Source organism: Mobula hypostoma, chromosome 22 (assembly GCF_963921235.1).
Source record: "Mobula hypostoma chromosome 22, sMobHyp1.1, whole genome shotgun sequence".
Classification (NCBI taxonomy): Eukaryota; Metazoa; Chordata; class Chondrichthyes; order Myliobatiformes; family Myliobatidae; genus Mobula; species Mobula hypostoma.
In genome coordinates this window covers 7,359,158-7,373,360 of record NC_086118.1, presented here as the reverse complement: position 1 = coordinate 7,373,360, position 14,203 = coordinate 7,359,158, and the positions used below count along the sequence as shown (strand labels likewise).

Sequence of the window (14,203 nt, the reverse complement as noted above, 5' to 3'; positions counted from 1 at the left end):
AGAGCACCCCTGCGGCTGTTCTCATCAACAATAAGTATACCGTTATGGATACTGTTGGTGGGGACGACCTACCACGGACAAGTTGTAGTTGTTGCATTTCTGGCACCGAGGCTGGACCCTCAACTCAGAAAGGAAGCAGGGAAAAGAGGAGAGCAGTAGTGATATGGGGATTCGATAGTTAGGGGGACAGATAAGAGGTTCTGTGGGAGAGATCGAGAATCCCGGATGGTCTGTTGCCTCCCTGGTGCCAGGGTCTACGATATCTTGGTATTCTCAGGAGGGAGGGTGAGCAGCCAGATGTGGTGGTCCATGTATGGACCAATGACGTGGACAGGAAGGAGGAGGAGGCCCTGCAAAGAGGGTTTAGGGAGTTTGGTGCAAAGTTGAAGGACAGGACCTCCAGGGTTGCAATCTCAGGATTGCTCCCCGTGCCACGTGCTAGTGAGGCTAGAAATAGGAAGATGATGCAGCTAAATACGTGGCTAAGGAGTTGGTGCAGGAGGGAGGGCTTCATGCTTCTGGACAATTGGGCCTTGTTCAAAGGAAGGTGGGACCTGTTCCGACTGGACGGTTTGCACCTCAACTGGAGGGGGACTAACATCCTTGCGGGTAAGTTTGCTAGTGCTGCTCCGGGGAGTTTAAACTAGATTTGCAGGGGGAGGGGAACCAGAGTGTTAGAGCAGATAGTGTGGTGGACGAGGATAAAGGTCATGCGAAGACTGCATGTACAGACAGAAATCAGAGGTTTGTACGTGATACAAATGTTCTCAGGTGCATCTATTTCAATGCAAGGAATATTGTAGGTAAGGCAGGTGAGTTTAGGACGTAGATTGGCACGTGGGATTATGACATTATTGCTATTAGTGAGACTTGGTTACAGGAGGGGCAGGACTGGCAGCTTAATGTTCCAGGGTTCTGTTGTTTCAGATGTGATCGTGGGAGAGGGATGAAAGGGGGAGCATTACTAGTCAGGGAAAATATCACAGCTGTGCGTAGACAGGACAGCCCGGAGGGCTTGTCTATAGATGCCATATGGGTGGAGCTGAGGAACGGGAAAGGTGTGCCACTCTAATAGGGTTGTATTATAGACCACCCAATAGTCAGAGAGAATTGGAAGAGAAATCTGTAGAGAGATAGCAGACCAGAAAATGTAAGAAACAGAAAATTGTAATAATAGGGGGTTTTAACTTTCCACATATTGACTGTGAAAGGGCTAGATGGCTTGGAGTTTGTCAAATGTGTTCAGGAAAGTTTTTTAAATCAATGTATAGAGGTACCAACAAGAGAGGATGCAAATCTTGATCTCCTATTAGGGAACCAGACAGGTCAGGTGACAGAAGTATGTGTAGGCAAACATTTTGGGTCCAGTGACCATAATGTCATTAGTTTCAAGTTAATTATGGATAAGGATAGTTCTGGTCCTTGAGTTGAGGTTCTAAATTGGAGAAGGGCCAATTTTGTGGAAATGAGAAAGGATCTAGGAAGAGTGGATTGGGATAAGTTGTTTTCTGGCAAGGATGTGTTCAGTAAGTGGAAGGCCTTCAAAAGTGAAATTTTGAGAGTGCAGAGTTTGCATATTCCTGCCAGGATTAAAGGCAAAGTTAACAGGCATAGGGAACCTTGGTTTTCAAGGGATATTGGCGATCTGGTTAAGAAAAAGAGAGAGCAGGTATAGGCAACAAGGAACAAATGAGGTACTTGAAGAGCGTAGAAAATGTAATAAAATACTAAAGAAGGAAATCAGGAAGTTAAAAAGAAGACATGAGTTTGCTTTGGCAGATAATGTGACGGTAAACCGGAAGGGTTTCTACAAGTATATTAAGAGTAAAAGGATAGTAAGGGACAAAATTGGTCCCCTAGAGGATCAGAGTGGTCATCTATGTGTGGAGCCTCATGAGATGGGGGAGATGTTAAACAGTTTTTTTGCATCAGTATTTACTCAAGAAACTGGCAGAGTGTATATGGAAGGAAGGGAAACAAGCAGTAGTGTCATGGAACATATAGAGATTAAAGAGGAGGAGGTGCTTGCTGCCTTACAGTGAATAAAGGTAGATAAATCCCCCAGTCCTGACATGATATTTCCTTGGACATTGGGAGAGACTAGTGTAGAAATTGCAGGGGCCCTGGCAGAAATATCTAAAATGTCCTTAGCTACGGGTGCGGTGCCGGAGGATTGGAGGGTAGCTCATGTTGTTCTGTTGTTTTAAAAAAGGCTCCAAAAGTAAACCAGGTAGTTATAGGCCAGTGAGCCTGACATCAGTAGTAGGTAAATTATTGGAAGGTGTTCTGAGAGATCGGATATAAAATTATTTGGATACCCAAGGGCTGATTAAGGATAGTCAGCATGGCTTTGTGCGTGGTAGATCGTGTTAAACGAATCTTGTAGAGTTTTTCGAGGAGGTTACCAAGAAAGTAGATGAAGGAAAGGCTGTGGATGTTGTCTACATGGACTTTAGTAAGGCCTTTGACAAGGTCCCACATGGGAGGTCAGTTCAGAAGGTTCAGACCTAGGTATCCATGAAGAGGTTATAAACTGGATTTGATATTGGCTATGTGGGCGAAGACAGAGAGTGGTAGTGAATGATTGCTTCTCAGACTGGAGGCCTGTGACTAGTGGTGTGCCTCAGGGATCTGTACTGGGACCATTGTTGTTTGTTGCCGATATCAATGATCTAGATGATAATGTGGTAAATTAGATCAGCAAGTTTGCTGATGACACTAAGATTGGAGGCATTGTGGACAGCGAGGAAGGCTTTCAAAACCTGCAGAGGGATCTGGACCAACTGGAAAAATAGGCCAGAAAATGGCAGATAGAATTTAATGCAGACAAGTGTGAGGTAACACACACAAAATGCTGGTGGAACGCAGCAGGCCAGACAGCATCCATAGGAAGAAGCACAGTCAATGTTTCGGCTGAGACCCTTCGTCAGGACTAACTGAAAGAAGAGATGGTAAGAGGTTTGAAAGTGGGAGGGGGAGGGGGAGATCCAAAATGATAAGGAGAAGACAGGAGGGGGAGGGATGGAGCTAAGAGCTGGAAAGTTGGTTGGCAAAAGGGATACAAGGCTGGAGAAGGGAGAGGATCATGGGACAGGAGGCCTAGGGAGAAAGAAATGGGGAGGGGAGTGCCAGAGGAAGATGGAGAGCAGACAAGGAGTTATTGTGAGAGGGACAGAGAGAGAGAAAAAGGAAAAAATAAAGAAAGAAAGGAAGGATGGGGTAAGAAGGGGAGGAGGGGCATTAATGGAAGTTGGAGCAGTCAGTGTTCATGCGATCAGGTTGGAGGCTACCCAGACGGAATATAAGGTGTTGTTCCTCCAACCTGAGTGTGGCTTCATCTTGACAGTAGAGGAGGCCATGGATAGACATATCAGAATGGGAATGGGACGTGGAATTAAAATGTGTGGCCACTGGGAGATCCTGCTTTCTCTGGCGGACAAAGCGGAGGTGTTCAGTGAAACGGTATCACAGTGTGAGGTGTTGCATTTTGGAAGGACAAATCAAGGTAGGACATACACAGTAAATGGTGGGGCACTGAGGACTGCGGAGGAACAGAGGGATCTGGGAGTTCAGATACATAATTCCCTGAAAGTGGCATCACAGGTAGGCAGGGTTAGGATCCGGAAAGGTTTGGAAAGGATGTTTCCGATGGTGGGGAAGTCTAAGACCAGAGGGCACAGCCTCAGAATAGAGGGCCGTCCTTTTAGAACGGAGATGAGGAATTTCTTTAGCTAGAGAGTGAATCTGTGGAATTCTTTGCCACAGGCAGCTGTGGAGGTCAGGTCTGTATGTATATTTAAGGCAGAGGTTGATAGATTTTTGATTGGTCAGGGCATGTAGGGGTACGGGAAGAAGGCAGGAGATTGGGGCTGAGAGGGAAAATGGATCAGCCATGATGAAAATGCCAGAGCAGATTCAATGGGCCAAATAGCTTAATGCTGCTCCTATATTTTATGGTCTTATTACACCCCCATTATTGGTGTTGTTGCAAATTTGCTGATCCAGTTAACCAGATTATCATCCTCATCTTATATATGAGAGACAACTATCTGCTACCATTTTCTGGCTTCTCCCACAAAGCCAATGTCTATTGAAATGAATGCACCTTCCAATGACATATAACAGAGAGTTCCTAGCCAGTCGGAGAGATCTGTATGAGCTGGTGGAGAACAGTAGTTGCAGTAGGTCGTCATAAAGATCCTCCAGGCTTGAACCAGTGACTCCTGGGGGAACGTTGTCTCAGGGCTATGTCTCTGCATGAACTACCGGGACATAAGGGTGACATTGAATGCCTGCCCCTTGAAGGAACTTGTGTTGGCAGCCTGGCGTAGGAAGGTTGGTGCTGTTGCAAGGCAGGAGTGAGCAGCGCAAGGAGCAACCAGAGTGTGGTAGAGCACAAAGCGTTCCTTGAAGATGTGGCGGAACCGAGCAGTGGGAGGAGGTGTGATCAAGGTAGCTTGTGGGGGTCAGTGGATTTGTGATAGATGTCAGTGGATCTGTCTCCTGAGATGGGCAGGGGCAGGGGCAGGGGCAGAGGAAGTAGCACCAATGCAGTCATCAGATTCTGGAAATCTGAAATTTAAAAAAAAGAAATGCAGCAAGTCAAAGAAACACTGATCTGAAACCTTGTCTCCTCAGGTACTGCTTGACCAGCTGAATATTTTTGTTATTTTTATGTAAGCACAGGTTGTATGTTGGCCCCAATAAGTAGCATGGGTTCATGGGGAAGAAGTTTGTATGATCTGTTTGCCGATAACTAAAACGATCAGATTTTTTTCCAACCACAGAGTTAGAATATTACATTAGATTCAAACTTCATCTGGTGAGTCTTACACCAGAATCAGATATTAAGTGGTAACAAAAATCCCATCAGAAAGTCAGAGGCCAGATTTCCAGCTGCACAATCCAGAAGTGGCCACGGCCGTAGTCCACTCTGTGTCGTGTTTACTCTCAACTGCATAGCATGGATCTATCAATGATGAGGGAAGGGATTTCTGGGTGGGTATCTGTCAGAAGTGAGTATTGAACCTTCGACTTCCTAACTGAGAGGTGGAAATGAAATCATTGAGTCCAAAAGCTGAATCCAGTTAGGTTAGTAACCACTATATTTTAAAAATGTATTACTCTCACAGCAAGATTTAAAAACAGCCTGTATTTAATAAATAAGTGCACATGGATCTTAGCTCAGCGCAGTTCCAAGCAAGGTTTGTCTGCAAGTTCCAAGGTTAGAGCACTGAAAGCAGATGGGGTAGTCTGCTCAGATAAGGTGCATTTTAAAGTTTTGCTATATATAATCATGAGAGGCACAGACAAAGTGAATGTACAGTCTTTTTCCCGGTATACAGTCTGAAATTGGGTTTAAGTGAGAGGGGACACAAGGGAGTAGTTTCTTCACGCAGAGGGTGGTGTTGTATGGAATGAGCTGCCAGAGGAGGCTAAGGCAGCTTCAGAAACAACATTTAAAAGACATTTGGGTAGGTACATGGATAGGAGAGATTTAGAGGAATATGGACCAAACACTGGAAAATGGGACACATTTAGAAGGACATCTTGGTTAGCATGGATGAGTCAGGCCAATGGGCTTGTTTCTGTGCTGGATTACTGTATGGCTCCTTGCTCCATACTCCCAGTGCAGGCGCAGCTCCTGCAACACTAATCCATCAAATACAAGATGTAGAACAATGATCTTGTGCACCTGTTTGTGTGTAACTAATCAGGCTGTGTCAACCTTATTTTCTGCTGTCAAAACACCAGCTAGTCCATTCAGCGCACTCACGATGCCATTGATTTATGATCAATGTGTCAGAACAGAGCTCTGAATCCCTTGGATGAAGTCCACAGTTACACTTGATCCCTTGACCGGACATTAGCGTTTCCCTCACGGGGGTGGGGGAGTTGGATGCTGAAGGTGCGGGGCCTGCCCTCGCTGTCAACATCTGTTGTTGTCCATTATGTGTGGGTGTTTGAGCAGCAGCCACTGATCTTTCCCCAGCTGTCAGACAGGGCAGTTTTAGTTTCCCAGGCAACCCGTTAAATTATAAGTAGATTTACTGTCAGCCTTTTCTAATTCTAGTCAGCCTCGTTTCATGCACCCTGTGGCTTTCGAAAAGCCTGGTCTCTTGCCAGGTATTGGGGATGGTTTCTTCTAGATTCATCAAATCATTCAGCACAGACACTGGCCCTTCAGCCCAATATGCTCATGCTAGACCATCAGACCTCCATCTATGTTAATGCCATTTACTACAGTCCTCTGGTTCCTTGGTATTTCACTCAATTCAGATTTATTTATCACATACATGGAAACGGCATTTGAAATGCGGCGTTTGTGTTAACCCACGTAAGGATGTGCAAGTGTCGCCACACATTCTGGGGTCAACAACAGCAGGCTCACAATGCTCAGCTGAACAGTACAGAAGACAACAAGCAACAAACCAGGCCTCTTTCCTTATTCCCATCCACCCACAGTCATTGACAGCCCTCCAACCTCAGGACCGAGCTGCAGGCTTCGGCATTTGGTCTTTGATCTTTGATCTTTGGTATTGACTGCGGTCTAGCCAATGACGGGACCCCGAACTCCAGACTTGCTAACTTACCAGCCCTTGTGCCTCATGCTGCCATGGGCATCTGAGCCCAGGCCCACCGATCTGGAACAGGCCAACATCCACAGGTGTCCTTTGATACACGTCCACATTGTTGTCTGAGCGAGGAGCAGAGGCATAGACTCCAGATGTCCGACACCTGACAACATTGCTGGCCTTCGACCATGGAAGGAGCAAAAGCCAAGACTCGGGATGCCCTTCATCACCGGTTAACATGACTGGCTGAGCACAGAATGGAAGCTGAGACTTCAGATGTCCTTTGTCTCATGTCCATATCGCTGGCCTCCAAGCGCAGAGTGGATGCCTAGATTCTGGATGTCCTTGGTCTCCATGTTGCTAGCCTTTGAGTGCAGAGTAGGGGCTTAGATGCTAGCCTGACCTCGAACTCCCATCTGCCGATCCTTACCCCCAAGCCCTAACCTGACCCCTACCTCCCCGTGTCCCCAAAACCATCCCTACAAACTTAGGAAACAACTGTCTGAGCCACGACCTCGACGGAGGTCCTCCCGTAGATTGTATATTCCCTTGAAAGCTAAACTTCTCCAGAAGCTTCTCCTCTCACTGCTTTGGATTGAATTCTCTTTATTATTTTTATACCTGACTGACCAAACCATTAACTTCCTCTTCAAAGCTCTTACATCCTACGTCTTACTCACTGTCAACTATGTAACCAGTACTTGGTGTCATCCGCAGACCTCTTTATCACACCTGCTACATTTAGGTCTGTCATTACAGCCAAAACCAAAGGTACTGAGCCCATCAAACCCTACTGTGAACAGTTCTGGTTATAAAAACACCAGTCAATCTTTCCCTTTTGCTTCCTGCCACTTTTCCACTCCTCTTGGATCTGATGGGTTATAATCTAATTGAGAAATACTCTTGGCTGAGGCAGTGGTGTATTGCCTTAGAATAGGGCGTTAAGCTGAGGTCCCGGGTGCATGTAAAAAGTTATATAGCTGTATATACAGTAGAGCAGTGGTATTTCCCTCTGTGTTCTTCAACCTGACTTAAAAACAGCTTCAAATTTCAAAGTTTAAAGTACATTTATTATCAAAGTATGTATACATTATACAACCTTGAGATTTGTCTCCTTATAGGCCGCCACAAAACAAAGAAACCCGAAAGATTCCATAAAAAACCATCAAACACCAGAAGTGCGGAGAGGGAAAAAATAAATTGTGCAAACAACAAAAGTAAGCAAATAGCATTCAGAATGAAAGTGAGTCCACAGGCACGAAGCCTAGGGCAGCCCGAGCAGGCCTCAGTCTCAGCCTCAGTTCAGTGCAGAGCCGAGTAAACATTGTGGAGCAGAGAGCAGAACTGACCCGATCCTCGCCTCTGGTCCTGACACCGTGCCTTTTCAATCCGTCAGGCCCGTTGTCTAAATCATCCAAACATTGGGTCATCCTTCACACCAGGGCCCGGGCCCAGGCCCTATCGTATCAATACACTCTAGTTCCGGTCCCTGTCGCCACATTTCGGCCCAAACCTGGCCTTTCCAAATTAGTCTGGTGTTTAGGTCGATCATGTGATGTATTGTGTATCTCCAGTAGTATTTGTGAAACTGTGGAACATGACCAAGACACAATATTTTCTCCAGAACAGTGGGGTGACAGATTACAGGTCATATTTAGATGCCAATTTGATTGGAATGCCCTGGCGACTGACGATTAGTGTCAGGGTCTGGATCTAGTGCAATGGAATTCACTTCATGGAATACTTGATTTGCTTTTATCCATTCATCTGGGAAGAATTTTATGGGAATCGTGTGGTTGCTCCCATTTATGACATCTTTGTCTCCAGATTTATTTAGTGACTTGAATCGAAAGTTTCCAGCTTCAGTGGAAGGATTTAAACTTGCTTCAAGATTGATAGTCCAGCTACTGTCAGTTCCTCAGTGGGTTAGTAGTGTAGTGGCTGATGGTATTGAAGAATACGTAGCTTTCACGAGTAGAGACTTCTAAAAAGATTTCACAGTGGAGCAGTATTTGAATTGTGGTCACTGTTGCTGGGTAGGAAATGCAGTGGCCATTTTTTACACAGCAAAATCCCACACCTCAATGTGAGAGTGACCAGGTTATATGCCGACTGGTGGACCAGTGTTAGTCAGCATATCCCTTTGGCTTCCAGGATTTTTTTGTGTACTGGAAGAGCAGACACCAGCCATCTGGAAGTGTGAATGAGAGTGGAATACAGCCTCAGGGAGGTGAAGGTAGGGTAAGGTAGGGTGTGGTAGGGCGTGGTGAGAGGGGTGGGGGTGGGGTGGCGTGGCTTCCTTCTGTCACAACCATCTGATGGCCTGACTGGCATCTGTGGTGCATCCATGGGGCCCTCACTCAGGTCTGGCCAGACATTTCAGAGCTGTCCTGTTCAAAGGTTAACGTAATCATTTCCCGGATGGCTGGAAATGGGAATCGCAGTATTTCCAATACACCCTCCACATGGATCAGAGCCCAGAGGAAGATGATAAATCATTGCCACCCTCAAGGTGTGTTACCATCTGTCTCAGTGGGCTTTTAAAGCCTGCCTAGTGAACTTTTGTTTTCATCATCTTCAGACCAGCTGTAACAGGACTTGTAGCATTAGTCATTACACAGTAATGAGACGAAACACTCACAACTTTACTGAGGTGTTCTTTTAACTGAGAGCGCTAATTAACTTGCACTATTCACAGTCACCAGATGTCACATCACCAAAAGATCTGTTGTGGGATCTCACTGGAGCAAAGCATCCCCTGGTGTATAAACAAGAGTCTATGTGCATTAGGCTCCAAGCTCCAAATTGTACCCCCTCTACCATCAGCATTGTAGTGAACATTTCAATTATTATGTGTCAGATTCTGAGAGGATTGGCAGGGTCGATGCTGAGTGAGGAATCTAGATTTTGGAGGCTTTGTTTTTGAAGAAGAGGTCAACCCTAACCACCCCCCCCCCCGCAGGTGGAGATGAGAAGACACTTTCTTCCTAGGAGGTGTGTGAGCCATTTCAGTTCTCTAGGTTTCAAAGATACATTTAATATCATAGAAATATATACAATATACATTCTGAAATTCTTTTTCTTCGCAAACATGCACGAAAATAGAGGAGTGCCCAAAGAATGAAAGACAGTTAAATGTTAGAGCCCCAAAGCCCCCCCAAGCTCCTCCCTCCCACGCACAAGCAGCAGCAAAGCAACAATCCCCCCTCCCCCACCAGCAAAAAAGCAACGACACCTTCCACCGAGCACTCAAGCGTGCATCAATAAAGACACAGTACCCCAAAGACTACGCGTTCACCCGGTAATTCGACACACCACAGGCTCTCTCTCTCTCCCTAATAAGGGAAAAAGAGATGTCCCCATTTCACAGCAAGAGGGGAGACATAACAAACAACTTGTTGATTTATGGTGTTAAAAGTTTATTGCGTCGCTTCTTCCAAGCTCTGTGCTCGGGTCTCTGGGCACACAAACCAGCAGCCAGCTGGCAGCTTTGGATCTCTGTCTCCCACAACACACCAGTTTTCTGTGGCAGCACCAACCTCAAGTCTGCCCGCCTCCAGAGCCACCCAGAACCCAGAAGGCGTGCTAGTCTTCTAGGCTGCATCCTTGGCATATCGAGTAGCGAACCTGAGAGCAAGTCCTATTTTCACAATGAACCAAAGTCAGTGTGTAACTCCAGGTCAGGGTCTTCAAAAGAACCCTGAAAGGGAAAATGGAGATATTCAAGATAGAAATAGCTATATGGACAGGAAAAGAATGGAGGGTTATGGGCTGAGTGCAGGTCAGTGGGACCAGGTGAGAGTAAGTGTTCGGCATTGACTAGAAGGGCCTGTTTCCGTGCTGTAATTGTTATATGGTTATATGGAAATAGAGCTGTTTCTGAAGATGTAAGCAAAGGAGTCACCGTTAGGTGCCATCATCCTCCTGCCGCCCAGTTTGCAGTGGCGAGTCAGTGAGGGTATTCAAACCCATCAGTCTGCAGGAGGTGAGGAGTATGGGGAGGGAGCAGAAAAGAGGAGATGAGACCCCTGATCTATTTAATGATAGGACAGGCTTGAGGGATTGAATGGCCTAGTCACAGAGTCAAAGAAATGGGCAAGATGGCCCAACTGGTCGCTGCCTGTCTCTGCCAGAGCGCATGTGAGTGGGTAGGTGGGAGGGTTTTAGGCCTGGTAGAGTAGGAGGGAGGGTTGGAGGCCTGTCTGAGTGTGCGAGTGGGTGGCCTGTCTGTATATGGGTGTGAGTGGGAGGCCTGTGGGTGTGTGGTGATTGGGGCCCTCTTTGCTTGTGGAGGCCCCTTGCCCCTCTCTCACTGTGTTCCTACTCGCTCTTTGTCTTGTGGGCTTCCAAGCCATCCTCTGTCTCTGACGTATCCTGCATTCTGGGAAGTGAAACCCTGCCCTCTCCCAATGTTTTCCCATTGCACACTTTCCATCCTCAGCCCTGTATCCTTTCTACAAGAATATCTTACCCCCTCTGCACATCCTGTCCACAGAGTGCTCTTGCACACTCCTCCACCCCACTCCTGCACTCCCTGCCTGGGTTGTTCATCTTTGCTACTCTTTTCTGAATTCCAGGTTGTTAATCAAGGCTGGCATTGACACAAATAGAGTGGCGAAGACGGGGACAGCGCTGCACGAAGCTGCTTTGTGTGGCAAGACTGAAGTGGTCCGATTGCTACTTGACGTAAGTCTGCGTGGGGTTAACCCGGGTAAAGCACTGTACTGCACAGGACGGGCCAGGCTCAATCATGTGCTCAGTCTGTCTTGGATTCTTAGCCTTTTACTCAGAAATGGGCATGGTATCATAGCGAAGTTTATTAAAAAAATACTTACAAAACTTGAGCAGATTTTTATGCCTCTTTGCTGAACTTCCCACACATTCCCAGATTGACGACAATCCAATATCACTCCAGACTCCTGGTGTAAAGGGATTCAGTGCACAAGGCAGGAAATACTGCAAAACTCAACAAGCCAGGCACAAGACATTCTGCAGATGCCGGAAATCTGGAGCAACAGACACAAAATGCTGGAGAAACTCAGCAGGTCGGGCAGCATCTACGGAGGGAAATAAACAGATAACTTTACGAGCCGAGCCCCTTCATCAGGACTCTAGCATTTTGTCCATGCTGCTGTAGAGAGTGAGGCCAAGTGTGTGTTTTGGGTTGTTGATTGATGAAAGGTCATTGAGCCTGGTGGTTTAACTGTGTTTCTCTCTCTCTATGACTCATTGTTCCTGGCGTTCTGTGTCCATTTCCCGGATGTACAGTATTTTGTCTCTGCATTAGGCTGAATGGTCTGTGCAGTGCCAGCAGCTGGAATGTAGTTTTCCAGCAATGTCCTCTCCTGGCCCTTGTGGGTGGCAGTTTCTCTGCCTGCAGTTTGGTTTTCTCACCTGCCCAGCTGAGACCTCTGAATGGGAAAACGGCCACTTGAAGACCCCCTCCTTACCCCGCTCCTCCTTCCTGATTCCCCTCCTCTTCAAACGCCACAATGTATTCTGAAGTTAATTTAGTCAATAGACGCATTCCCATGTGAAAATGATCTTCCTGCCATCTTAGGTAATTGGTTGGCATTTGGACATCGAGGAAGGAGAGGAAGTGGATAAGAAGACTTCTGTTATTTCTGTATGCCTTGGAGGAGTAGGGAGAGCCATCCAAGACCTATTAAGGTCTTACTGCCACACCAGCAGCCTCCCCACACTCTGCCTTACAGTCAGTCAATGGGAGATGTGGCACAGAAGCCATCTTCACCAAGTTCAAATGGCTCAATTTAATATCAGTATACAATCTGAAATTCTTACTCTTCACAGACATCCACAAAACAGAAACCCCCAGTAGAAACATCAGAACCCCGAAGGCCCCCTCCCCCTCCCATGCACAAGCCGCAGTGGAAGCATCAACCCTCCCCTTCCAGCAGTGGCTCCCCCCACCCCACTGCCACCCCCCCTACCATGCAAGCAATAGCAGAGATGTTGACCTGTAGTCCATAACCCAGTACTCCAGTGTCTCAGACAGATTCTTCCACACCCCCCCCCCCCACCATTGAGGGAGAGAAAGGTCGGCTCTGCAACAGTGAGAGCAGGGACCAGAAGCTTACAATCTTCCATGTCGCCATGGTCATCCAGTACCTATTAACATGAATCTTACACCAGTCCAATTTTATTCTCTCCACAGTCCCACCAACTCCACCCAGATTCCACCACTCACCTGCACCCTTGGGGCAATCTAAGATGGCCACCAATTACCCATGTGTCTTTGGGATGCTGGTGGCGTAGTGGCATTAGCGCTGGACTTCGGAGCGAAGGCTTCTGTGTTCGAATCCAGCCGGCTCCCTTGCATGCTTTTCATCCGTGCTAGGGATTGAGCGTCGAGCTAGCAACTCGGCCTTGTAAAAATAAGAAAGCCTGCGAAAAAGAAAACGCCGTTCCTGATAACTCCACTCAGAGTTAAGAGCTTTCTTCTTCTTCTTTGGGATGTGGGAAGAACTGGATCACCCAGGGGGAAGCCATGCAGTCACAGGAAGAACTTGCAAGCTCCACACAGACAGCGTCAAAGATTGGGATTGAACTCTGGTCTCTGGTGTCAGGGTTCCTGGCTTGTTGAGTTTTGCAACAGCTCTGTTAGCTGTGCCACTGGGCCCACAGCCTTTCTGTGGTGAAGGTCGAGGGGGCGGACAGCTCAGCCAGTGACTGCACACGAGGAGGGGATCAGTGAAGCACCAGGGCCTTGTTCACCAACTGCTGGCCTGGAGTGTGTGTCACTGATAAATGAACAATTGGCAGCAGCACAGACAGTCCTCGCCACCACTTCGTGTCCTGTATTTCCATTTGGATCCCCGCATGGAAAACAGAGAAATGAATGCCAGTAGGGTTCCCTGGGCTGTGGGGTGGGTGGTATGGTTGAGGGGGGTGGAAGGGTGGGGGTAATGGCATTGGACTCCACCTCGCAGCTCTCCCACACCACTTTCTCTGTACAGGCGGGCATTGACGTCAACATCAGGAACACCTACAGCCAGACGGCCCTGGACATCGTCAACCAGTTCACCACCTCACAGGCAAGCAAGGAGATCAAGCACCTCCTGAGAGGTAAAGAGGGGAGGCGTTGGGGCTGTGTGGGTATGTCAGGCACACTCTCGGGGAGAAGGAAAAGACACTGTGGGAATGTTGGGATGGATCTAACGAAATGTTGCGATAGAGGTTTGGGAGTGTTGGGACAGAGCTGTGGGGGTATTGGGGTGTAGCTGTGGGGGTATTGGGGTGTAGCTGTGCGAGTGTTGGGATGTAGCTGCGGGAGTGTCAGGACGTAGCTGCGGGAGTGTCGGGAGGTAACTGTGGGAGTGTTGAGATGAATCTGTATGTACAATGGGATGGATTTGTGGTAATGCCTTCTGCTGTCATAGAGAAGGGTGTCTGCACAAAATTATTTGGAGTCTTCCCCAACCAGAAGTCTTGGATGAATTATAAGATCCTCAATGCACTGAGGGCCAGATCAGTGGCATTCAGGAGCAAGTAAGATACAAGAAGTCCAGGTACGATCTCTGGAATGCCATCTCATGTGTGAAGTGACAGTTCTGGACCAAACTTGAATCATTGAAGAATGCTCGACAGCTGTGGCAGGGCTTCAAAGT

The 14,203-nt window shown here is 47.3% G+C and overlaps 1 protein-coding gene across 4 annotated transcripts in view; it reads left to right on the top strand.

Moving 5' to 3' along the window:
- LOC134336613 (caskin-2-like) overlaps positions 1 to 14,203 on the top strand; it is a 300,486-nt gene that overhangs the window by 244,211 nt on the left and 42,072 nt on the right. For all 4 annotated transcript variants that reach the window (XM_063030953.1, XM_063030951.1, XM_063030952.1 and 1 more), the window contains 2 exons: positions 11,153 to 11,261; positions 13,553 to 13,661. In XM_063030953.1, the coding sequence (XP_062887023.1) occupies positions 11,153 to 11,261; positions 13,553 to 13,661 (218 nt within the window). The remainder of the gene's footprint in view (positions 1 to 11,152; positions 11,262 to 13,552; positions 13,662 to 14,203) is intronic.